Source organism: Topomyia yanbarensis, chromosome 3, assembly GCF_030247195.1.
Source record: "Topomyia yanbarensis strain Yona2022 chromosome 3, ASM3024719v1, whole genome shotgun sequence".
NCBI classification, from domain to species: domain Eukaryota; kingdom Metazoa; phylum Arthropoda; class Insecta; order Diptera; family Culicidae; genus Topomyia; species Topomyia yanbarensis.
The window spans coordinates 365,185,112-365,210,906 of NC_080672.1; the positions used below are offsets into that span (position 1 = coordinate 365,185,112).

At 39.6% G+C, this 25,795-nt stretch overlaps 1 protein-coding gene across 5 annotated transcripts in view; it reads left to right on the top strand.

Moving 5' to 3' along the window:
• The window catches only part of LOC131693017 (uncharacterized), a 546,650-nt gene that overhangs the window by 26,221 nt on the left and 494,634 nt on the right, over positions 1-25,795 (top strand). For all 5 annotated transcript variants that reach the window (XM_058980473.1, XM_058980474.1, XM_058980469.1 and 2 more), the window contains exon 2: positions 6,139-6,494. Coding sequence is in view for 3 of the 5 variants with exons in the window: in XM_058980469.1 (XP_058836452.1) it covers positions 6,467-6,494 (28 nt within the window). In the remaining 2 variants the exon portion in view is untranslated. The remainder of the gene's footprint in view (positions 1-6,138; positions 6,495-25,795) is intronic.

Here is a 25,795-nt window from a genome sequence, read left to right on the forward strand (position 1 = left end):
GTTACACCGTGGTTCGGGTTCCGCATGTAACACATGTTGGTGAAGGGACACGCGATGCGGTGTGGGCCTGGAAGACATGCGTATGCCCAACTCTGAGCTGCGACAGTGCTTGTTTTACTCTTCTATCTGTCCGATCTGTTCATCGGTCTAGCGAGCTTTTGACCTGCTGAAGGACTGCCACGCCAAATAACGCACTGAAGCTTCGGTTATCTTTAACTTCAGCTGGCCCAGAATATCGGCAACCGGGACAAGTCGAGTGAGACGTCGACGGGCGTGTCTCTCCTTGCCGCTAGGCGATCAACTCATTCATGGCCGTCGATGATACAATGATCGGGGACCCCGCAAAATGTTATGAGTGCGTCATATTCGGCCTCGATTGCCTGAATGAAAGGGTGGCTGGATTTCCCCGACTAGAGCGCGGAAATGACTGACACAGAATTCGGCAGCACAACAACGGGTGTATCTTCCGGTTTCTGCGCCATACACCCAACACTCGACCGTCGCGCCTTTACGGTAATAAGAAAAAATGCTCTAATAGCAAGACGGTTATTACTAAAGCGATCCCAACAAAAAAATCTCCAAACGGTAATACCAACACATTCACATCTCCTCTGCATCGCACTCATGTTTCATCAATTCTTACTCAATAAATATTAACGGTTGGATTGTCTGGAAGTGTGCAGCACTTCGCTTCATTGTATTGCGCATCAAACGAAGCAAACAGTCAAACACAATGTGGATAAAGATGAGTTTCGTTTTTCTCTACACAACGCATTCCGTATTTGAAGATTGGCTCACACTCGGCTAACCTCAAAGCACAGTCAGAAAAACCGACTCGGAATAGTGGTGGGGTATTTCGGTCAGTGTTAAATTGACATTTCTTTTCTATCACGGACGTCAACAGCAAGATAGCGACTGCACAAAACGTGAACAGTCCTTCTCGTCATGTACGGGAAGCAAGACCTATGGTTTAGATCCATGCATCCGAAACGAGGGTCCGGATCCAAACACTTGTTTGGATCTAAGCACCAAGTCTGAGCCTGGTTCAGGACCTGATATAAAGACTCGCCGTCTCTATCATTTGTATACCATTTATCTGTAAGTGTCATTCCAATCGAGAACGAGACCTGTCAAAAGTACTCAATGCGAAGAAAATCTCTTCGAATCTTTCTCGAACGAGAGCCATTGACAGGTCTTGTGCGGAATTGGAATGACACTGGCTGATAAATGGTAAGGAAACGATAATGGCGAGTTTTACACCAGAGGGATTCAGTGTCGTTAACCAAAAGATAACACAATTCGTCGAAAAAAATTTGGCATGAGAATTTCAACCAAACGCACACACAAGCATTAAAATAACCCGACGCACGCTCACAAGTGGCGCACACACGTTGCACCCTGCAGTGTTGAACTCCCTCGTGAATGCAAGGTTTCGGGTCGAACAGTGTGGTGAAGTGCACACAAAAAACTTTGTACGCTGCGAAGAAATGGGTACGGGAAAAAGCATCGAATGCTTCAATCGGACAACCGGTACTCTATCTACATCCTCTGGTATTTGAGTGAGGTGAGCCACTTAGATGCTTCCTATTGACGGCTCTTCCTGAAAAGTTAACCAATGTCAATTTTTTTCTTTTACATTTCGTAAAAAAGAAGTGTATAAAGTTCGCTTAAACTTGAAAAACATCTCATATACCAATCGACTCACCTTGACATATTGGGACAATGTCTGCATTTTTTAATAGTAAGGTTTAAAAAACTTTAAAATTCTGGCCTGTAATGTACTGGAACTGTGTGGGACTCACGACTTACGTTCTTGCCTAACCACTAAAAAAAACTTCTTACTATTTTTTCGCCCTTCTTTTCCACGGAACTACATCAAAATATTACTTCGTAGGGGGCCCGTTTTGCTTTTTTTCTGCTCTATCTCGGAGTCTCACTTGGTTCATGAAATGACTCAATCTCGAGCTTTGAATAACTCTCGACTCTTCTGCTTCTTGTCTCCGTTTATTACGTCGCCTATTTAGCGCTCGATTCCGTGAACCGTCCTGTTTACGTAAGTCCTTCAGCTCCCGGTCTTATCACGATCTGCTCGGATAGTCCCCGACGGTGAACTCATCCCACTCTGACTGAATGTTCCCCGACGGTAGGAATTTCTCCCGGTACCGATACCAGCTTTCTTGGGCCATTTAGTTACCAGCTTTATCGAGATATACTTGGCGGTGAACTACCCTACTCTGTCTGAGAGTTCCCCGGCAGCGGAATTTCTCTTGGTAGGGATGTTAGTTTCGTGAGCAAATTAACTTTAATTTTTGTCACGATATAGTCGGACAGTCCACGGCGGTGAATCTACCCTATGGTGATAGATTTCTCCCGATACTGATGTGTCGATCTACCCGATCTAGTCCCGGGCGGTGGATCTAACCTACTCATTGGGCTGTAGCGTAGACTTCTGGCGCACTTGGCGGAGTCTTAATTTGGCGCCCCTTTGTCGTTTATGTTGGCTTTCATTTTCTGTTTCACTTCCGAAAAATAATAAAGTTTGTACTTATGGTAATAGTACTAATGGTAATTACACTTATCCCAACTTACTTTATGACTAATCTTCGACTTGTTTGTAAAACAACTAAAGATTTCAGCGTCCCTTGCAGACGTCCCCCCGGTAGAGTATTTCTTCACATAATGTGTACAGAAGCCGAAATATGCCGATGAAAAATTGAGCAAAATTAATCAATTTGAAACCAATTTTATTTTGGAAATATGTATGACTTTTATAAGAAAACACGAAAAATGATTATGAGAAAATCTTCCGAATGAGACGCAAAAAAAATCAAAATTATCAGTAGTTGGTTCTCCGAAAGCGACACTAAAGTTTTGTAAAATTTAAAAAGATAAGTTCACTACAGATTTGATAGCAACATCATTCGAAGTCAAGTCTTTGAAGGCGACTGATGGACCATTTTTGCAGTAGAATTTGTGAAGTAAGTTTACGCTAGGTATTAAAGTGCAACGCATTTAGTTCACTGAGCAGAAAATTAATTAGAAAATTTCAACCGCCTCTATCATACAACAATCCGAAGAGTTTATTTCAATATTTGTTACTACATCAACCGTTAAATTTATTTCAGCTGGTGGGAAACTTATCAAAAGCACCGCAAACCGGATTTCGAATTGATTCAACCGAAGTTTGTTCGTTTTTGACTGCGGCTCATTTCATGTAAATTTCAGCCGCTAATTTTGAACTGCAAATTCGTAAAATCACTCTACACTAGTCGTTTGAAGGCGGCTAGATTTCGTAAAAACTGACGCAGAAATATTCAGCGATTGCAAATATTTCCAAAGTTCGCTCAGAATTGTGATATCCTGTCTAAAACATGTAAATGACATCACTGACGGTAAGTGTTTTATGATGGACTACCACGTCTACGTGTCCGTCCACATAGTTAAGATCGACGGTGTGGTGAACGATTCGAGTTGGTCATGCGTGTGGTGAAAAGGTTTGCCATTGTAAGAACCGCTTTCTTCACCAAGTGAACATTTTGAATGGCAATCGCACAAGACGGGAAAAAATTGTATGTCTCTTCCAACTCGTATCGGATGATCTGCTTAGCTAATTAAAACGAGACACTCGTACGCGGTACAAACAGCCGAAGAGTCATACACCCCTTCGACATGGTTTGTACTTAATATAAGAAAATGGGTTTTTGAAGCCATAACGACCGGTGTGGCAAGTGCCCTCTCGAGGTTCAGTATTGAGGATGAAATACCTGCCAGAAGACATCTCGTGCTGCATCTTGCTCTTCCAATGTTCGCATATGATCCTTGCCAGTAAGTTAGTTGTCCTCGCAGCCTTCTCACATACATATTCGACATGGCTGTTGTAATTTAACCGATCGTCGACCATCGAACTTAGGTGTTTCAACGCACGCATCGATGACTAGCACCACCTCCTTCTTGGCCAGCTGCAACGTCAGCCACCCAGGTTTCCACGATGTCTCTGCCGTCAACATCTCCACCTCCTCAAGGGTTTCGTCTGTTATCGTCAGGACAAAATCATCTGCAAAGCCGACGATCTCAACTCCCCTGGGCAGTTCCAGTGTATTGTACATTATATTCCAAAGCCTTGGGCCAAGTATGGAGCCCTGAGGTACTCCCGCCGTGGCCCTGATCGACTTCTGCCCCTTGTTCGTTTCGTAGACCAGTACTCGGTTCCGGAAATAACTTTTCAGAAACTCGCACACATAGCCCGGAACCCGCATTCTGTGCAGCGCTACGGTGATGGCCAGGCTGGCGCAATTGCACGCGTTCTTCACGCCGATCGTAACCGTGGCGAAGAAGCAATTCCTAGTTCTCTTTTGTTCAAACGCATTCTTCGCGCTCGCGATGACTGCGGATGGCGTCCACCATCGATATCCCTTTTCGGAACCCAAACTACCTCTGGTATAGTACGTTCTCACTTTCAGCGTAGACCTGGTCAGGATGACTAAAGTTTACTAAGAGTATCCAGCAGGTATATACGATGGTGGTTTCCCTGGTTTTGGCAGCAACACCAACTTCTGGATCTGGAGTAGTAGTAGCCTTCGTCCAGGCATTTCTGTAGAACTATCCTGAACATGTCCGGAAACGCCAGGATCGCAGTCTTCAGTGCCACGTTAGGGATACCATCCGGTCCGGGACCTTCTTAGCTTTCAGCCCTTTTGCCACTATAAGGAGCTCGTCGTTGAAGACTCGATTGTCACCAGCATTTCCACCGTCTGCATCGACGTACGGTTGAGTCGTGCTTCGGGAAGAGACCCTCCTTGATAATTTTCATTTTGTCAGCACACATTTCAATTGGCGTCATTGGACCCTTCATCCTTGCCATAACGACACGGTAAGCATTGCCCTTGGAGTTGGCTTCTACTTCTCTGCACAGCTCCTTGTAGCAGATAGACTTACTTAGCACTATCTCGCGCTTATAAGCGGCCCTGGCCGCCCGGAATGTTACGTTATACTCTTCTCTGACTGTCACAGATCTTGCTCTCTGAGCGCGTCTTCTGGCTTTTAGGCAGGCAGCTCGTAGGATGCTTAGCCTTTTGTTCCACTAGTACTCCAGACGCCGGTGGTTTCTCGTTTCCATGTTTCTCGGCATTGTTACATCACATGCCCTTGCTACTGTTTCCGACAGCTCATCGGCGTTCGAAATTGGAGTGACGCTGTCAGCATGAAGTGCTTCCACAAAAAAATCCTTATCGAAGTCCTTTATTTTCCACTTTCGCTCGCCAGTCCTCACTCTAGGCGTTGGCGTACAATTTCGCCGACCAATGGTGTAGTGGATCGCCTTGTGGCCGCTATGTGTATACTACTCACTAACTTGCCAAGTCATGTTATCCATCAGCGACGCACTACACATCGATGATGGATTCCTAGCCGTCTTTACGGAATGTGCTAGTGGAACCTTAATTACACAACCTTACATTCAGTTTCGCGAGGGCTTCCAACAGGCTGTAACCTCTTGTGTTGGTCAGCCTGCTGCCCCACTCCACGGCCCAAGCGTTAAAATCTTCTCCTATAACAACCGGCGTTCGTCCGGCTAACGAGTCGGTTTATGCGTTCAGCGTCCGATTGTACTGCTCAGGTGTCCACCGTAGGGGAGCATAAGCGCTACATATGAATACGCTGTTGATCCTGGCAATCACGAAGCCTTCGTGTGTGCTATCCGACACCACTTGGACAGGGAAACCTCCTATCACTTGGATTGCCACTATCCACGACCCAGTTACCGTTATCGGGAAGAACACGATACTGTTGCTGCGTAGAACGTGTCGAATCTATTATAACTTACCTTCTTTACAACATGAGCTGCTTTTCGTAGGTCATATAACTTATCATTTAATATCTTATTCATGATTGATTTATGCTTATATGTAGGCTTGTGTTACACGAAATTGTATCAATCCTGCTGACATCCAAAAAGTTTTCAAGTAGTTTGAGCTAAACAATTTTGCTAGAAAATAAAATGAGCATATTTTCATTGACTTTTTTAACCGCTGAATATTTTTTTTGTAAATTGCCTAAATGTCGCACAAACGAAATACCTGTAATATGAATATTTTTCCTACTTTTCGTTAAATTGATAAATATTTTTTTCTTTTTTTACAGATTGTCATTCGCCAGTCACTCAAAGTAATTCGTGTGTAAAAAGTTCAAGTAGTGAAAATAAATAAATTAGCGTACAGTGTTCTGCAATGTTCGAGTTGGAAATAGTCCCGTAATTAGAAATCGGTGTTAAATCGTTAGAAAATTCGTTTCTGAGTAACAGTTTTCAATGCAATTGAAATTAATATTAAAAATATTAGCATCTGATTAGTACCAACTAAAGTGTTACATTCGAAATCGTTACCACTGCCTCTTTGCGAAGTTAAAGAAGAAGAAAAAATCATTACATAAAGTGTTCAATCGTTACGACGAAACAAACAGCAACAGGAGGATGAAAATTCAACGCCGATTGATGAGAGGTAAGCTCTCTTCCGAAACCCCGGGACAATTCAATCATTCAATCTTCAGCTCAATTTAGGCCAAATAACGTAGTGAAAGATGACTCCAGCACTGACCTTGCCCGAGGGGAGGCGTGGTGTAAAACGGTTAACAGAATTGCATGCAATGACGAGTCGTGTCGTCGATACATCCATCATCTTTGGTCGGGTCGGGTCGGCAATGGAGTTTTTTTTGGGGGCGGACGTTCAATTTCCGCTTTCATCAATTCCATCAGACAGTTGATGCGGGTGGGAGTGGGGAACTTTTTTTTTCGATTGGGACTTAATCAAATCAATCAACAGAGACTCCGGCATGCTTAGAAAAACTTGCATGCGGAAGGTTCGAACCGAATTGCTAATAAAGTAGAAGGGCGAAGTTGAAGAATCTTTTGGTCGGCTCTAGTAAACTGCTTTGATGTACCTAATCAATCGGGCGATTGAGTATGGAAGTTTGTTTTCCGGGTGTAGTTTTCGATCATTGTTTGATGAAAGGATATTCTGAAAAAATGATCATGTTCGTCCACCCAAATATACACATATACACGCTAATATTTGTCGAATTTGTTGAACTGAGTCGAATGGTGTTTGATACTATGTCTTCCAATTTCTTCAAAACAGTCCAGTTTCGGAGTGATTGAGAAATGCAAAAATAACAAAATCCTCTCAGTTGATACTATTACCACTGACTAACAGACATAACACTATGAGGGAATTCCCTCAAAAAAAGTCGATCCGGCAATTTTCCCAGAACACTAGCTCCAATTTTTATTCACAGTCCCAAACACTCATTTGCTGGTGGGTTACCCCTCAAGTTTGGGAACAATTTTTCACAAGTGGGCTATCCCCCATATGCGTGTTCATGTATCAGTGGCGCAATAATTTAAAATATATTTAAAATGACCGTTAAAGCGGACGAAGCATTGTTTTAGAGTGCTATGTCTGTTAGTCTGTGCTATTACATCGAACAAATGAACAATCAATGATAGGCTGAAACCGAACACCGAGTTTGACCTTCCACAAGATATGACTCAATCTAGCGTTGTTCTGTCCCGAGCTATTCCCTTTCAGCATTCCATTTTGACATTATACTTGAATGGCTTTCTTTGTTGGCACTGGAAGCCTTTCGTGGAATTTCGTTATCCCTCACAGATTTTAAGCTTCTTCCGAGAAGGATGAAGACACCTTTCGCTGCCACCCGTTCCTGCCATGTTCGGGACACTGGCCCCCCCGTTATATGTTCGCACAAATTTGCTACAATTACCTTGAAATCGTTTAAACTGCTATTTTCATCCCTTCTTCTTTTGTCCCGGCGAACTGGTGTTTCCTCTTGGCATTAGAGGTGATTCTATACGTCGCTAGCTTCCATGGACTAATGTCATTACCATCTTCTTGCCAATTTTCCATTTCTCTGAGTAAAAAAAAAGGATCGGTCCTGGGGGAGCCACCCCAAGCACGTCTTTCGGTGTCGAATTTTGAACTCATTTCGTAGCAGTGTATGCCAAAGTTAATTTTATTTAATTTCACTCGAAAAGTGGATCATGTCTGGTTTTGTAAAGCTAATCAAATGTGAGGTTAGGTACTGTCATTTACACTCGTAACTAGTTAAAATGTACAGGTCATGATATTTTCTTCAAAATCTTCGCATTTCTGACTAAATCTACAATTTAAAGTCTGGCATCACGGTAAAAGTATTATGACGCAATCAACGCGGTCATTATCGTTACCATCACCGGTGCAGTATAAAGACGAGAAGCGTAACGAGCGTCAGGATGCGGACCTTTACCTCACCTCTGGGTAACCGCGCAACATGAACAACAGAACAACATGGAGGAAACGATATCAAAAAAAATGTGAGAAAGATAAAAAAATATAATTATCATCGTTTCCCATCCTATCATCTGCTGGGGGGACTCCAAATGATGGGCGCGCTTCCTTTGGAAAGGAGGCAAAAATATGACATCGTCTATAAAATGACGGCTTTTCTGCTTTTGTGCCTCGAAGAACAGGTCGTCTGAGAGTCCTTTAGGCTTTTATACAAACTAGCGGGACTGCAGGAGCAGAGCAGATAATCGTTCGAAGGAAGAATATTAAATTTCTTTTCATAAGGCATAAGGTGCGATGGCGTCGATCGTTGAACGGTATTTTGGGAACTGCGTTTAACAGAAACTTTCAATGACAGTAACATCTCGGTACATTTTACTCCAGACTTCCCTTTTGGAATCAATGGGCGCTGAAACGGCAGAATCGTTATTATTCGGACACGGTGTCTAACTAACCAACAACAACGGTAGAGAACCGGACTAAGCCATTTGCGGAAGAGCAAAATCCCAGCAAATTGCTTCATTGGAAGAGCCATTAATGAATTTTCTTTTCTTCCCATTAATGCCATAGAAATAATCTCAGAAAAGCTTCGCTTTACCGCCTAACCGCTCCTCCATCTTGGTCGGACTGAAGTCATTCAACGGTCGAAGGGAATGGTTTTATTCTAGTACTTTAAATTACCCAGCGCCGCCTGTGTTTCATTTTATGAACCACGAAAATGATAATGAGTTTGACAAGTATACTAATTCGAAAACAAATGAATGAATAGTAATATTTCGTAATACAAACCGAACAAATGGAGTGAAAAATAGGTTGGTAAAAATGACTATATAGGGTGATGGGTAGAGTGACAGGAAACAAATGACCCCTATCGGCCCACCACTGAATCGATTCCTAGTCCCATCAGGAGAACTTGCACCAAATTTGAAGCAAATCGGACAAGTCTAGCTACCGGACCAACGTTCCTGAAGTTTGTATGGGATTTTTCGACAATTTACATGGAGAAAACCCACTAGCTCGCATTGTTGCCGCTAGGTGACACTGTATGCATCGTATTATCACTGTAAGTGAAAATAAGAAAGATAATTTAATTGTCTACAACTTTGTTGAAGACTGCTAGTAAATTCGGCGGAATTAAAAGAAGTTATTAAACTTTTAGCGAAGTGACAACAAGCATCCATCGTTGCCAACAGAGACAACAAGCATCCATCGTTGCCAGATTCCATTTGCATGATTTTCACAATTGCTGAAAATAATTGTACCTCAAATATCGACCCTCAGTCAAGAATTCACAATACTAGCTGTATTTAAAAATTGAATTTTAAGTTTATTTGTGTCTTTCTTAACAATACACGCAGTTATATCGTCATTCAGGGTATTTATTCAATTTGCATGAAATGTTCATGTATATAAAATGTAGCCAAAATAAATTCAGCAGCACTGTTTATCATCCCGTTTGAAAATATTATGAACGCTCTTGACTGGAAAAACGACCAATCAGAAGCTGGTTCAATATTGAGGTTGGGACTGGATCATATTGGCTACGCGATTGTCTTCTCCTTCTTAGATCCGTACCACAGATAACAGACGTTTAGGCTAGAACAAAATTTCTTCAAAAACCTGTGTAAACTTTCAAATTGATATACGTTGAAAACACGTGTTTCACTATTGCCATCTGCGCAACTGTTTGCTACACGTGTTCGACAGCTGCACTCAACTGCATTGTAGTGATCACTGCGCCATCTGCAAACGTTTGCCAAACATGTTTCAGATGTCTGATTTATTCGGAATTTCAGCAGTGGGTATTTACACACGATTCAAATCGAGCCTAAACGTCTGTTATCTGTGTCCGTACCAAAACCATCGTAATCTCTTCCGGACAGAAATATTGCAAAAGTCGAAGAAAACTCTGGAAGGAGTCGAACAAAATTGTACATTCCTGACAGCATTCTTCCGGTTTGCTGTCAGAATTCTGATAAAAGCACACAAATTCTATTCAAAACCAATTTTGTTAAATAAGTAGAAAATCCTGCATATATTGTTTATTTTTCCGTTCAAAATACTAGAATTCCTGGAGTTTTTAATGAACTTCAAGTAAGATATCGTAGGTTAACGAATTGTTAACCCTAGAACGTTGCACTGGGGTACAAATGTACCCCACGCCTTCTTTGGAGCCATGAAAGACAAGAATTCGGCATTTACCAGCCTGAGACCCTGACCATAATTCAATTTAGAGTTCCTAGTAAGAGTAGGAAAAGATTGAATAGTCAGTTTGCTTACAGCCACAGATAACAGACGTTTAGGCTCGATTTGAATCGTGTGTAAATACCCGCTACTGAAATTCTGAATAAATCAGACGTCTGAAACACGTTTGGCAAACGTTTGTAGATGGCGCAGTGATCGATACAATGCAGTTAGAGTGCAGCTGTCAAACGCGTGTAGCAAACAGTTGCGCAGATGGCAATAGTGAAACACGGATTTCCAACGTTTATCAATTTGAAAGTTTACACAGGTTTTTGAAGAAATTTTGTTCTAGCCTAAACGTCTGTTATCTGTGTTACAGCCTTCGTGGAAGCAGGTATCAAAGTTGGCTGGGGTACGTTTGTACGGTTGCCGTTAGCGTTTCGTCAGGTTTCGTGCTTTCAGTGGAAATGTAACTCGTGACAATACCAGTTTAAATACTGGTTGTTTTTCTGCGTAAGTAACAATTTTAATCATTTATGCAATTAATTTTATTTTGAAGTAGAAAAAAATCATTCTCATTTTGCTGATTTTTATTGTTTATTATTTATTTTTTGAAGTTTTTCAAAACATTGGCTCGCAAGTATAATTTGCGCACAGTAACTGCTGTAACAGTAACGTTGCGTATTACCAATGTATTAATGTTCAGAAATATTTCTTTCATTTAAATTTTCACCTCATTTCGTGATTTTTTTCAAAACCCGATTTTTCGCTCGACCCGAACTTTTACTCTTCCAAATAATTGCACTTTTTCAAAAATATCGAAATTCCTTTTTTTACCGTTTCTAGACCAATCTTTCCACTTTTAGAATCATTTGTTTTTTTTTTCAAACCGGTTGAAAATTCGCAAAGTTATAGTAATTTTTGTGAAAAAAGTCAAGTTTTTTTGTTCAAGCCAATTTATGTACCATTTATTCAATAAATTCCGCACTTTCACTTACACAGCTATTTTTGCAATTAAAAAACGAAGAAAATGATGTATTATACATTTCTTTTCTTTGCATTTTTACCTACGAAAATTGCGATCAAACGCGTGGGGTACATTTGTACCCCAGTGCAACGTTCTAGGGTGCAAAACGCAAGTGCAACGTTCTAGGGTTAAGCTTGGTGATTTACTTTCATTGGTCAAAATGTTTTTCATTTATATTTCTCAAGAAAAAAGCACTAATGATTTACCGACTACAAGCTGCACACAACAAGAAAACCAAAACATTTTTAGGAAGGAAGAAAGCCGTTTGCTAAAAACAACGACTTCCAGCTAAATTTATAATAAGATATATGTAACTTTGCTGACGGTTTCCAGTTAGGGATACAAGTAATCTTCGATACAACGTACCCTCGATATAGCGTCACTCGATATTACGTATATTTTTCCTCGATATAACGTACATATTTTTTAATTTATTTTTGAGGTCCAACTTTCTCTTCAATTACGTATTCCATATTTTAAGAATTCAATATTACACACAATCTTACAACGCACAAATTGGGCTTCTCTTGAGCATGTTAGGAATTAACTACTTCATTGAAGGTTACGAGAACGATTTTTATTTCAATTTCATTTGCGTATGATCATACTTTATTAAAACCAACCATTTATCTCAATAAATAATCCAAGATCAGTAAGTTCTAACTGAAAACTAAAATTGATCATATTTGTGCGACCATTGTTGTTTAGTTTCGGGATTGCGTAATCTGGTTCTCTGGGCCGAATGACAATGCTGTGCCACAAAAAGAATGAGAGATCATATTTGTAGTTACACGGAAAACTGTGCACGCTTTACGACCGGTTTGGGGTATTTAGGAAGTCGGTTCGCGGACTGAAATGTATCTTCAGAAAATCTTGAATCGTGGATACAAGGGGATCTTATATTCTATTCTAATGTTTAAAGTTCATAAATTGCTTTTATTTTATGAGGCGCAGGCGGTGGGAATATTAAAAAACACTTTATAAGCCCAGACAGAATAATAATGACTAATGACTTAATAATTAGGAAAGGAATCAGAATAAGAATATTTTCGGAGGTGGAGAAAGCGTAGTTGGTAAATCGATTGCCTTGTACGCGGTTCACCTGGGTTCCATTCCCAACCCCGCACATAGTGTTAGAGATTTTTCTAAAGAGATTTCTCTAACCCAACAAAGAGGCGAATGACCCTAAGGTTAAAACCTCTATAATCAAAATCAGAAAGAAAATTTTCATTAAATTTAATTCATATAAGCAAAAAAAGGATTGTGACATCTTTTTTATGGAACCACTATAATTTTATTATTAAAAAAGTTGTTTCGCACTGCTAGGCAGGTTAGATGTTCAAAATTAGTTACGCGTTATCGAAATTCTACAAAATAAAGTAACATGAACAACAATTCTTTGAACATTTTGAATGTTTCGGTATAACGTACAATTTTTAAACCAAGATGTACGTTATATCGAAGTTTACCTGTAAATTTATTCTCTATTTTTTATATATATTGTAACGACATATAATTAGCAAGGGACTGGAAGGTGAAGTAGTTTTCAAATATTAAGAGTCATAGTACTCAAGGAAGAGCAAGGATTTGAAGTAAGAAAGTTTAGAAAAGCGTGGAGTAGGGTCAATGAACAAGCTTAGAGTTTCCCGGCTACTTTACTCTCTAATAATAGTTTTCTTTCATTTTGGAATACGCTTTTTCTAAATGTTGCTCTAGCCGCATTGATGGCGTTCATAACACACGTAACGAAACACGCTTTTCGCTTGAAACTTTTTCGTTTCTTTATTCGTGGTACTCGTACAGAGAAGGCATACTAGCGCCACCATCAAATCGGTGGTACATATATGAAACAAGCACTATCTGTCAAATAGTAGCGCAACAATAGGGGCACTCGATTAGAGTTTTCGTGGCACTCAAACGCGAGAATTTCACTGTTTTCAGCGCATTTGTGTTATTATCTTGGTTATTAACAACAAAGCGAAGCTGTTGATGCCAATTTGTGCGTATCCATCGAATGTAGGTCGAGTAATCAATGAGTTAGTGGGGCACCCTACTTAATATGGTGAAAATAGGCACTTTTCCCTATACCAACCCAGCGATGGTTGGATATCGTTCAAAATTGATACTTTCAAACAGAAATACACGATTTTTGCATTGAATAAAAATTAGTTTCAATTTCGACAGCTTCATTATCAAACATGTTACCACAGATAACAGACGTTTAGGCTAGAACAAAATTTCTTCAAAAACCTGTGTAAACTTTCAAATTGATAAACGTTGGAAATCCGTGTTTCACTATTGCCATCTGCGCAACTGTTTGCTACACGCGTTTGACAGCTGCACTCTAACTGCATTGTATCGATCACTGCGCCATCTACAAACGTTTGCCAAACGTGTTTCAGACGTCTGATTTATTCAGAATTTCAGTAGCGGGTATTTACACACGATTCAAATCGAGCCTAAACGTCTGTTATCTGTGATGTTACCTACTGCAGCGTCACCCCTATGAATCGTTTCGTCGTTAGACAGCGTATTAGCGATATTAGATTACTTTGTCGGTTTATATCAAATTCAGACAAATATTTCGCAAATCGATTTAAAATTTAAAATGATCAATAACTTGTCGCAAACCTCGAAAGAATAAACAAACCATCATAACTTGTTGGGATCCAACAATTCCACCGTCATCTTGTCCTGAATTGCGCTTCACATCCTGCGACGACCTAGCAGAAAAAAAAAGTTCATCGTCAAGAAAAAGTTAGTAAAATGAGCTCATAATCAATTGTGAAAGCCACTCGCCTCAGAGCCAGCCGGCTGTATTTGATATTCGACGAAAGTATCTTATATTGAGGGCCCACGAGTGGGGTAGTGGTTTGACAGCCATTTGGGGGTGGGCGTCGTCTGAGAAATTTGTTAGAATATCGCATTTCTGCCTCTACAGCGTGATGGGAGCACAATATGTACTGAATATATAAATATGTTTTTTCAGCTAGTTTACAATCGAACACTCTCTATTGAGATCCTTCAAAAATGATGGTTTTTCGTGATTTTTTGTAGTAAAATACTTCTGAAGTTTTAATATAGTGTTCCATTTTAAAAATCGACCGGAATAGTTCCCGAAATTATAAACGTAAACTGAACAAAATAATTAGATTTTCGCAGGATGATTTATAGATTCTATTAATAACGAATCGTAATATCAGTCTGTTCGTGATGATTTCGGAATTCTCACAGCAGAACACCCGGTTCTAGAGTATTCAGCTAAAGCTGTGAATAAATTTTATTTTTAGAGAACGATACATTTTAATCTTAGCTCTTACTTACAATCTAGTCTCCGATTTATTTTAATTGAACAGAAATTGCTTCCGGAAATAGTATTTAATTTTAATTTAGGCTACAAATAAATTTTAGATTGTAAATGAATATAAGCACAATATAAATTCAATTCCTGCTTCCTATTAGTTTCAATGAATTTGTCAAAGTGATGGGTTGTGCCACGTTATCTGACAGCTCACTGTGACGGTGTCAACCGAATGTCAACGTTTGAGTTTTAGCTCAGATTCGTGGTCGTCTACGTTTTTCCACCTACTTGTACCGAACACAGTCATCCCGAGCAAACGAAAAGCCCATAATACCCCCATGCTCATGGGGTTTGACATGGGTGTTTGAAATGGGTTCAACCCATGAAAACACCATCACCATGGTCCGGTGGATCCCATATAAAATACCATACGTTGGTATATTTATGGGTTACTAAGACCATTTTATGGTGTCTTGATGGTTGTGAATTTTGGCACGGACCATGTTTATGGTCTTTTCAAGGGACTATGTGGTGTTTGAACCCATGAGTATGAGTAGCTCGGGATTTTGTGTGCCCTGATTGGTTGTCTATTGATCGACCGGCGAGAGAGTTTTTCTTTTGCATTGCTAACACCGCCCCATGAGATGACTGCGCACTATGGCTAGGCCCAGGCCCGATGAGAGGGGGGGGGGGGGGTCAGCCAGGGCAATTGCCCTGGGGCCCGGGTCGTATTTGGGGGCCCGCGTTTTTAGCCGGAAGATGGGCGAACACGTCCGGTATTCATAGAAGAACAATAAAAATAGTAATAGTAGTTCGCCTCGTTTAATTATTATATGACGAAAGCGTAAAAAATGAAAACTTTATTTGATAGTTGACATTTGTTAAAACAAATGTTCTTGAGGGAGTTGTCTACTTAGTATACAAGGTCAAAAACGAGTTTTATTGCTTGAATCGACGGAATACACTACAAAATATTGAGAAGCCAATTCAAATTATTTTCGAGGAAAGCAGTAGAGAGTCAAACAGGGGTGACATTACGCATCTCGATTCGATCAAAATTCTATCGACTTGGCCTTGTTTCGTATTATGCATTTCGAACCGAGCTCGAAAGTAAATTTTCGTTCGAGTTCGCTCGAAGAAGTACTAGATTATCGAGAAGTGTTGGCATTATGGAACCATAACAATAGAACTCGAAAGCGACTCGAGTCGAACGTATTTGCTCGATAGTTTTATTGCTGTCGACTGTCGTTCGAGATTATGATATCTGTTTTTATTTCGGAATACTTAGACGATATAAAATTACCAAAAGGTGTAAAAAACTCCCACGTACTTTGAGTTACTGTATGTTATATCTATTTTCACCATCAGGAACATACTTTTTTTTGGAAAAAGTAATACTAAATATTGATAATAAATTATCTTACACCAAGCAATAATAAAAAAGTGTTGAAACAAATCGATGGAGAAAAGTGAAGACACCTTGACTTGTCTAATCGCTATTTGATAGATGTATAGAATCACAATCATTCGTGATTTCAAGTGGTGATTTAAACAATTTTATATTCTAATTGATGCATTTGTTCCCGACTATACCTCAATTGTTTTCAATATCACAATATAGCCTTAAATTCAATGCCATAATGTACGTTTTATACACCAACAGAATTAGGTGTTATATCGTCACTTGTATTAAATGCATGAAAATACAAAATATTATCTTATATAGCAAAGAAATTTGAATCAAATTGAATAACTAACAAATTTGAATGCATCAACCGATTGAAAATTATGCCATCTACAATTTCTGGAAACACCTCATTTCGATTGTGTTCTCCCTATCTCTAGTTGTGTGCTATAACAAAATAATTAACGAACAAGTACACGGAAAACCCCGCAAACACGAAAACGAATTTTTGTCTTGCCTATTTCAACTAAAAATGGCTATTTCAACGAACTAGTTTTTAAATTTTTGCGTCATCAATTGCTGAAAAAATTGTTGCTTTTGGAAGCTATCAGTTTCATGAAAAAACTCTGAAAACCAAAATTTTAATGCAAAATTAGCCATTTTTATTGTAAAGGACAGTTTGCTCGCTATGATTATTTTCCAAAAGATTTGATAAAAGCGATTTCTGCAGATAATACATTTCATCATGCGACTGAGGTCCAAATAAAAGACACTACTAGCTAAACATTACGATGTTACGAATTTAAACAGTGAGATATACTAAAATTTTGTGGTAAGAAGTTCAAGAATACAGTTATATCAAACTAACATAATGCCCAAGCATTGAAAAAGGTGGTGAGGGTGAGTGACGTGAACAAATTATGAACATGTTTGGGTCAATTTATTTGCCACTATCACTATTTTTATTCTGTGAATTTGACGCTCATCGGAAAAAAAACAAAAAAACTGCAATTTTGTTTACACTGAAAAAAAATCTTAGGTGGAATTAAAATTATCATACGATGAACAAAATCATTACTCGTTTTATGCAATGAAGCATTTTCGTGTATCTTAAATAGTTCGTTTCGTCTAATTTACGAACTGAAAAAAATGGCTTCTTGATGCACGAAAGTTGATTAGTTTTACATATTTAATGTACGGGTTATTCCACGTCAAATTTACAACTACAATTTTAATTCCTACAAAAAAAAAAATTCTTGCATTCTTAGCACAAAATAATTGACATTTATTTTTTGTTTTGGCTGAATACGATAAATTTGTTTCAAGTTATGAGTTTTTGAATTTTTTGAATTGGACCATTTCTCGGAAACTCTTAGTTGTACGGAAAAATTTATTAATAATAAAAAGTGCGTTTTCGAATGAGCTCACCAATAGAAATCTGATATAGTTTTATTTGTTATTTATGTTATGAATTCTGCAAATTTTAAAAACATATTGAAAAAACAAGCTTGGACTAATAAGTTTATTACTCTATGAAAACATTTATAATTATATTGAGAACCTTATTACTTTACGAAATATTTCAATTAAAGCTGGCCCATAACATAGCATTTAATGTGAAATCGCCCTTTTTAATGTTATAATTGTTTTATCTCGCAGAACATTTTGAGATCCACTGCAAAATTTTTACACAATATTTTCAACATGATTTTTATTATTTAAAGAAAAAAAAAGCAAAAAAAATTATCCAACTATAAAAAAAAATTCTCAATTTTTCCGGCAAGCTCATGCGAAAATGCAACTTTTTAAACTTAATATTTTTTCCATACATCAAATACTTTCCGTGCTACCAGCGATTGAAAAATGTTCAATTTTTCTAACTTCAAAAGTTGAAAACTCATACCTTGAAGTAAATATTATATTCAGGCATAACAAAGAATGAAGAAAAAAATTTTGAATGAACAAAAATTTTATTTGTAAATCTGACGTTGATTGGCCCGTACGGCGTATAAAAGTTATCGTCGATGTCTAAACTATTTTTCATGAATGAAACGAAATGATTCGTTTTTTTATCAGTTGTTTTATATAGTATTTATATTTATATAGTATTTTTTGAAAAGGTAAATTTATTTGTATTTCTATATTACAACGGGTCTTTTTGGATCGATGTTGACAACATCGATTTTATTTCATAGTGCTATTGTGTACTAGAAAAAAAATTTATATTTGCGAAAGTTATCCATATATATTTCGATAACAATCAACTAAAAACTAAAACAATTAAAGCAATTCTTATATTTTACCAAAGTTGGTTTTATGAAACTTATTTGTAGCAGAATTAAAAATATTTTTTCTCAGTGTATACTCTTATTTGACAGTTTGCGCTCGATCAGGCAGTCGAAATCTAGTACCGCAATCTAACAAGCTCGAACGCTTGGTCGAATGCGATACGTAATGCCGCAATTTAGTCGAAACGACTTCAAAACGTTTCGCGAGATGCGGAATGCCACCCCAGGTATACTAGCGCACGAACAAACGCATCCGTCCTTTTATGCGTTCACTTCTTTGCTGGTGGTGCCGGTTTTTGGCTAGGAGACACTGGACGCGATTGTTGTTGAGTGAATATTTGTTCATGTAAGATAACGGTGTGCTGTTGACGGTTATAGTAGGCGGGCTTTTCTTAGCTGCTTTTGGACAATGTTTTCCGTGGTGCAGTGTCTTTTTGGAGAATTCGCACATAGGAATCTACCTGATCTGTTTGATGAAACGTCCCATTTTCGATTGATCCATAAAAATGGTTGAGTATGAAGGAGTTGGTTTGTACAACAAGAACAACGTTAGGGTCATTTATGTACGCGCATCTTTCTAGAGCCTATATACACGGGGATGAGCCCTATATACACGAGCACAATCTGCACGTTTAGTAATTGTTTTACTTCCCCAGTAGCTGGTCTTACATAACTTCTCCAAAAATCAATAGCAACACAGTTCATCTGCAGTCGTTTTTGCGAAACGATTTTTAGCTTAGCTGAGCGAGATGAAAAGGTGGACTGATTTCAATTAACCGGCGATTAAAATGGATTATTTTTTGTATTTTTTTAGCACGTTCAAGGAATTTTTCCCCGAAAAATGCATTGTGTTGAGATAGAACATTTATTTTGGGCCTCGCCAAAGCTGCGTGTGATGCCTATAAGAACCCAATTATAACGTGCGAAATAAAGAAATCAAATCAGTTCAGTTCAGCCAAGAGCAGTAGTACTCGGTTGCACGCAGTTGTTTAATTTGCTTCTGATTACTGCGTTCTGTGTCTCTATTGTTTTCGGGTTCTACATATTCTTACAGAATATCAAAACCAGCTCCTACGTTAGACATATCACATTGTTTATTTACAAAACCTGCATAAAATCTATGATTAGAAACGTTTTTCTTGCATTCAATTAGAGATTAACTTATGTAAATAGAAAATCGTTTTGATTTAATAATTTTAAATGAGAATTTCGAGTTGCATCTGCTACTTTCTCATCTTGCTTACAATAAAAGCTAAAAAATGTTCCACCGCTACCAGCTAACAAATCAATCCGTGTGTCGCTTTGTCTGCTCAGTAGAAGTAAAATATCGTGTTCCAACCCACAATGTCGAAGAAATGAGTGACGATTATAAGCAGAAAGTGGCCTATTATGGTCAAATTGTATTTCTGTTTATTAAGATTTATTGTTAAAAGTATAAATGGAGCTTAAGATGGCCAATGTTTACACCCTACAATTTTACCATGTTAGACATAGCGTGCTGATTATGTTCCAGACCATCAATTAACCAGAAGCATCTTTTTCGCGAAACGAAAAATATCGGTGGATGTGGTAACATGAAGTCAGTACCTCTTTATAAATAGGCAATGATACAAACGAGGTACGAATACACGAATTAGCACTTTTAATTACGTTGTTAATCGGTATGTACACCAGAGTACCCGCAAATTGAAAATTTTTGGCAATTTTACCCGATTTGGATAGCACGAAATAAGAATCTGTCGAAATCCAACTGTCTGGCACGCTATTTGTGGATGTTGCAATGAGTCAACCGGAGACTGACTGAAGAGGTTCTAACTTATGTTGAACTAGAGGGCTTAGGTTTAAAACGGCCCGGTAGTAATACAAGCCTTGGGGCTCTCGACGGCCCTGGCTAGGCCTAAAAAAACTATCTGCTTGAAAATTATTCATTCCGTGTGTTGTAACCAGAACTGATCGGATGGGGTTGGAAATATTTAATACTGTAAGAATACGGTCCATAACGTCAGAGAAATTTATTAAACCAGCGCTGGTTTCTTTCTCAGGCGGAGGTTCCCATATCTGGGGTTTTTGATGTTCCTAGGGGTGCTGGGAACTCCTTTTCTGAGCTCAGATTTTTGAAACCGGGAGCGACTTGCTTCGGGTTTGCTCGAGAAGTTATTTTTGAGGGACCTAGAGGAGACACCTTCTGGCATTTACACCGAAGCTTGGGAGGGGAAATATTCCTCCTGTTTCTATTGCTTCTAGGCACAGCAGAAGATGTTCCTTCCTAGGGTTCATCACAGTTGCCTTCGTCAGTAGACAAGTTGGCATAGATGTTCGTAGAGATAGGTGACGTAGCTATCTTCAGCATTTATGCAAAAGACCGCTTTGAGCGCCCCTGAAGGGAACACTTAAGATTCTTCTCGCGCTGTTTTTACGCGGGACAAAAAAAAAGAGATCATGTGGGTTTCCCCCACAGTAGAGACACATTTCGACATCCCTTCCACAGGAACCATCCGAATGATTCTCACCGCATTTCTCACAGCGGGTTTTATTGCTACAATGGGAGGCTGTGTGTTCTAATTGTTTGCAATTAGTACAGTTCATGACCCGCGGCACAAAGATGCGCGACGAACCGTGTCAAAGAGGAGGTAGTTAGGTACAGCAGAACCGGCGAAGGTCATCTGATAAGAGTCTGACTTGACGTATGCTATTCCTGTCAGTTGCGACTGATGCTGAATGCAAACGTCTGCACTCCATGATTGTAGCGGTCATGTCATATTCAGCAATATTTTTCAAATTTAGTAAAACCAGCCTGATTTGTTTGCGCCAAGAGTTAGACAACCTACCGTTGATCGACTCTTGTGCAACACCCTAGCAAATACTCCTCTCCGCGAGGGGAAGAAATTAAATTGCCTGTTGAGATTCTCCTGAAGACGAAAACCATGACGATCCTTCGCTTGGAATACATGATGGAAAGGGACAGATAGAGCCAAAGGTTAGCTGACAGAATAAAACAGCTAGTAGGGTAGTTGATTTCCGAACTTGCCCGAAGAAATTTGCGGGAAAATACGCGCTTCCTGTAAGTTCGTACGAAATTACCTTCCCTAATCTGAGGATTAACGCTGCTAGTCCATTTCATCCCAGTCCACCAAACATAATGAAAGTGCGCGTAGTTTGTTCGGTATAGTTTCCAATTATCTGTAATTTCGTAGAAAACTCTAGCGTGTGATAAAGTGCGTACGAAATCAGGAGAAAGCCAGACGGCACCTTTTTTATTTCACGCAGCTACGACGAACGAGAGGAAGAAGAGAGGAAAAACCACACGCGCGCAGGTCCAAGCGCATCGGACGAAATTTGAACCCGGTACCGTTACGCCGCCGGAAGGAAGGACGGTCCGTCTAAAAGCCGTTCCTTCAATCGCCATCAACCAGCATCCAACAACCGCTGGTCAGAAACCGGCGCGGCCGATCGATGTGATCGCCCGTCATCGCAGCAGAACGATCGACAGCAGCAGAAACCGACAGCAGCAGAAACCGACAGCAGCAGAAACCAACAGCAGCAGAACTGGTGAGTCGTATCGTTCTTGCTAATTAAGTGTGAAGGGTGGCGTCCAGGGCCGCCAGAGTGCAAAACGCTCGAGAAGTCGTCCACGGGCGGCTAGATTTAGGGACGCGTCCATGAAGTGAGGTTGTGTGTCGGCCATTATCTCGAGTTCCGTTTTTATGAACGCTACACACAACCCTTTAAATAATTAGTCACCCGGGTGCAGAGTGCTAGCCAATAGAGCACTGGATCAGCGAGGTGACGTCACTAAAAGTTTGGGAGAGTTTTGATGGAAAAAGCACACAGTATGGTCAATGAGCACAGTAGGGAGAGAACACGCACACAGACAGAAGCTAGGCCTAGAATTTGAAAACTTTCAAATACAAAACATAAAATAGAAATGAAATTCTTTCAGTGCACCGTTAAATAAATGGTTTAGTTTAATTGTAACAATTGTTTGTAGATGCCTGTAGTACTCCCTGATGGTTTTAGTCTCGTTCTAGTATGGTTACGTCACTTCGTTCGGTGTAGTTTCGTTTCGTTTCACTGTCTTCCGCTTGGCGGAATTTGATGAGTGGTGAAAGCTTCGCGTGTTGTGCCACCTGTTGATGAGTGGCTGCAGTTCCAGTGATGATAAGTTAGGCATGGGGAGTTTCTTACCGCGAATTATTTGAGGGTGACTAGGTTTTCTGATGATTACTGCTGCTGATAATAGGGTCGTCTACCCGTCTTTTGGAGGCTAACTTTTGATAAGCCTGTCTGGTTTGAATCTGAATAATTTCTTTAGGTGAATTTTCTTCAGGGACTCGCCCTAAGAAGAGTCTCATCCGGGCAAACAAATCTTGGCGTGCATTCTTCCTACGGGAAGTGGCGCATAAGCTGCACGCTTGCTAGGGATCGACCAGGGCTGGCTACAGGATCTTCATTGGCTTAAGCGTGGGGTCTTTGAAACAGCCAGGTCCTCGCAATTCAGACTCGAATCGGAAACGACCCCACTGGCTTCAACCCTGTTAGCTGGAATATACACCCTGTACTCCTTCGTAAAGGGCCCGTAGCCAGCAATATCATTTGCCTGATTTAAGCTGTTTATCACCACGCGTAGCTTATCAGGACGAATTTTAGATATTTCTGTCATGGCAGAATACCGGTCTGTCAGAACTCGAGAAATCTGCAATAGATTCAAACACTTTTTGTCTTTGGTCCGGAAGAAGATCACGAAGGGTTCGGTGGCCGAGCTTGGATATACTTTAAGCCGGGGAGCCGATTTTGTTTCGCCATCCATCTCACCTTGAGATGAACCACCGTCAGGGGAAGTCATTTTTGTACGGGCCTATTGCCCAGTGCACGTTAGTATGCGAACCAGGAAGGGGAAACGTAAATAAAAACGGTATGTACTTAGGGTGAAGCGATGCCAAAATCACAACAAAGCTTCGGTTATGGTTACGTTTAGCATCTGTGTGCGACTAGAATGTACTATACCGATAGGATATGGCAAGCACACAAGCGTATCGCTCAGCAATCAGCTGACTGATTTTTGTACTACATGTTTCATTGTTTTGAAAAACAAAAAGGTACAAATTTTCCAAATGAATCAAAATCCCGCGAAGAGGATCTACTCATCTGCATGTGCTAACATGCTTACATACAGTGATACAATTTCTAACCAATCTGAGATAAGACATTTAAGTTACAAACGATTTTGTCTTGGACGCCAACGCAATGTTTTGATTTTGACGATGAAATAAAAAGAAGAAGCAGAAACGACGGCAGCCATTTTAGCTGCCACCTTGTGACTCTATTGAGCATGTCCTTAAGGTTCTACTGAGAAAGCTTGGAAAAGCGGCCAGCTTGGAAAACGAAAAAAGCAGTTTTTTCTCACACCGTTGGATAAATCCTCATGAAAATGAATCAACGTATTCGGGGCATGGGTAGGGTACTACTGATTAATTTTCATGAAGATTTTTCCAGCGGTATGAGAAAAAACTGCTTTTTCAGTTTTCCAAGATGGCCGCTTTTCCAAGCTTTCTCAGTTGAACCTTAACTTGTGTGTATAACGGTATTCAGACGGCTAACTAGCAAAACTCTGCTTCACTGGTCACTGGTCGGATAGCGGTACACAGAAACACAAAAGAAGGGAAAAAACTGAAACCTCGACGATGCGCAAGATAACCTTGAACGCGGATTAGCACTATTATTTTCGCTATACACTGCACGGACTGGAAACAAAAATTTGTGTCTTGACCGAGCGCTCGAAAACGAATGGTGAGGGGGTGTTATCTTAAGTTTAAAATTGATTCCACGTCATTTCTTAAGAGTTATTGGACACAATATTATTTTTTTCCTCCAATCTTAGTGTCTGTGTATATTTTTCACAAAGTTGCTATCGATTTTGTTGGCTATTTTCGGCAAATTTGAGACTAAGAGAAACGAAAGCAATGAAATTGAAAGACGGATAGGTATTCTAGAGCGAATCAGTTATAAACTTAAAACGGAAAACTAGAACTAGGCGGGCTTTTCCGTTCTAAGTTTATAACTGATTCGCTCTAGAATACCTATCCGTCTTTCAATTTCATTGTTTTCGTTTCTCTTAGTCTCAAATTTGCCGAAAATAGCCAACAAAATCGATACAGTAGAACCTTGCGGCAATTAAAACATAGTAACAAAGTTGCTAATTGTAATCGTTTAATGCCAAGAGGGAGAAATAATTGCTTAATTGAAATAACCGGGTAGTTTAAAAGTACAGCAGAAAGCAAGTAATACTTGGGTTTAGAATTTTATTATTTAGCAAATTGTAACATATGGGAGCAGGACAAAAAGCTCGAACGTTGCGTAGCATGTTTCTAGTGAAGACGATATAATCTCCAGACCTGAAATGAGTCGATAATTTTGGTTGATTAAAATTCATTCGCGAATTATATTGCACAGTCCTGAAAGAAGCTATATCTTTAATGTCATCGTGGGCGTGTCAAGTACACAACCCTTTATTTTTTCCAACATTTCCTTTTCTTCATTAAGATATTTCATTTAGAGGCAAATTTTATTAAATCAATTTCAGGTAAGCTCAAAAGATTTTGATCAAAATGCATTTGCGGGATGACTAGTTAGCCAAGGCACAAATCCCCGACTATGTACGGGGAACGTGCCATTTGAGCCAATATATTCTGATTAGTTAGCCTAGAGCACTCTAGTTAGAGTGTGGCCGTGACGAAGAAGACGACGTATCCAAACGAGCATGGAATTTGACGTATTTCTATTGTTAATATTTCAAATTTCATGCTCGTTTGGATACGTCATGTGTCTTCTTCTTCCTCATAGTTACACTCTAACTAGAGTGCTCTAAGTTGGCCGATAACAGTCCCGTGCGCAGAAAATTCTCAAGGGAGGGATTTTAATTTTGTTATTTCTTGTTTCTCGGCCTGGAGGGCCAAGTCATGTGTGCCAATCGACTCAGATCAACAAATTATCTGTTATTGAGAGAGATTCACCAACAAACTGGCTCGTGGTAGATTCGCGTTAATTTGTAGTAGTTAAGCCTTCCGACTAAACCTAATGCTCTTGTTTCTTACAGTTTTCATCCATCCGAAGCAACTGTTAAGTACAACTTCAGTAGGGATTGTGCGCTTGCGTTTTTCATGTTGTGTTATTCGTCCATATTTTGCTTACTGTCCAACTTTCGCGGTATAACTGACCTGTTCATGTCTGCTTCAAATATCGTCACCTGTTGAGACACGA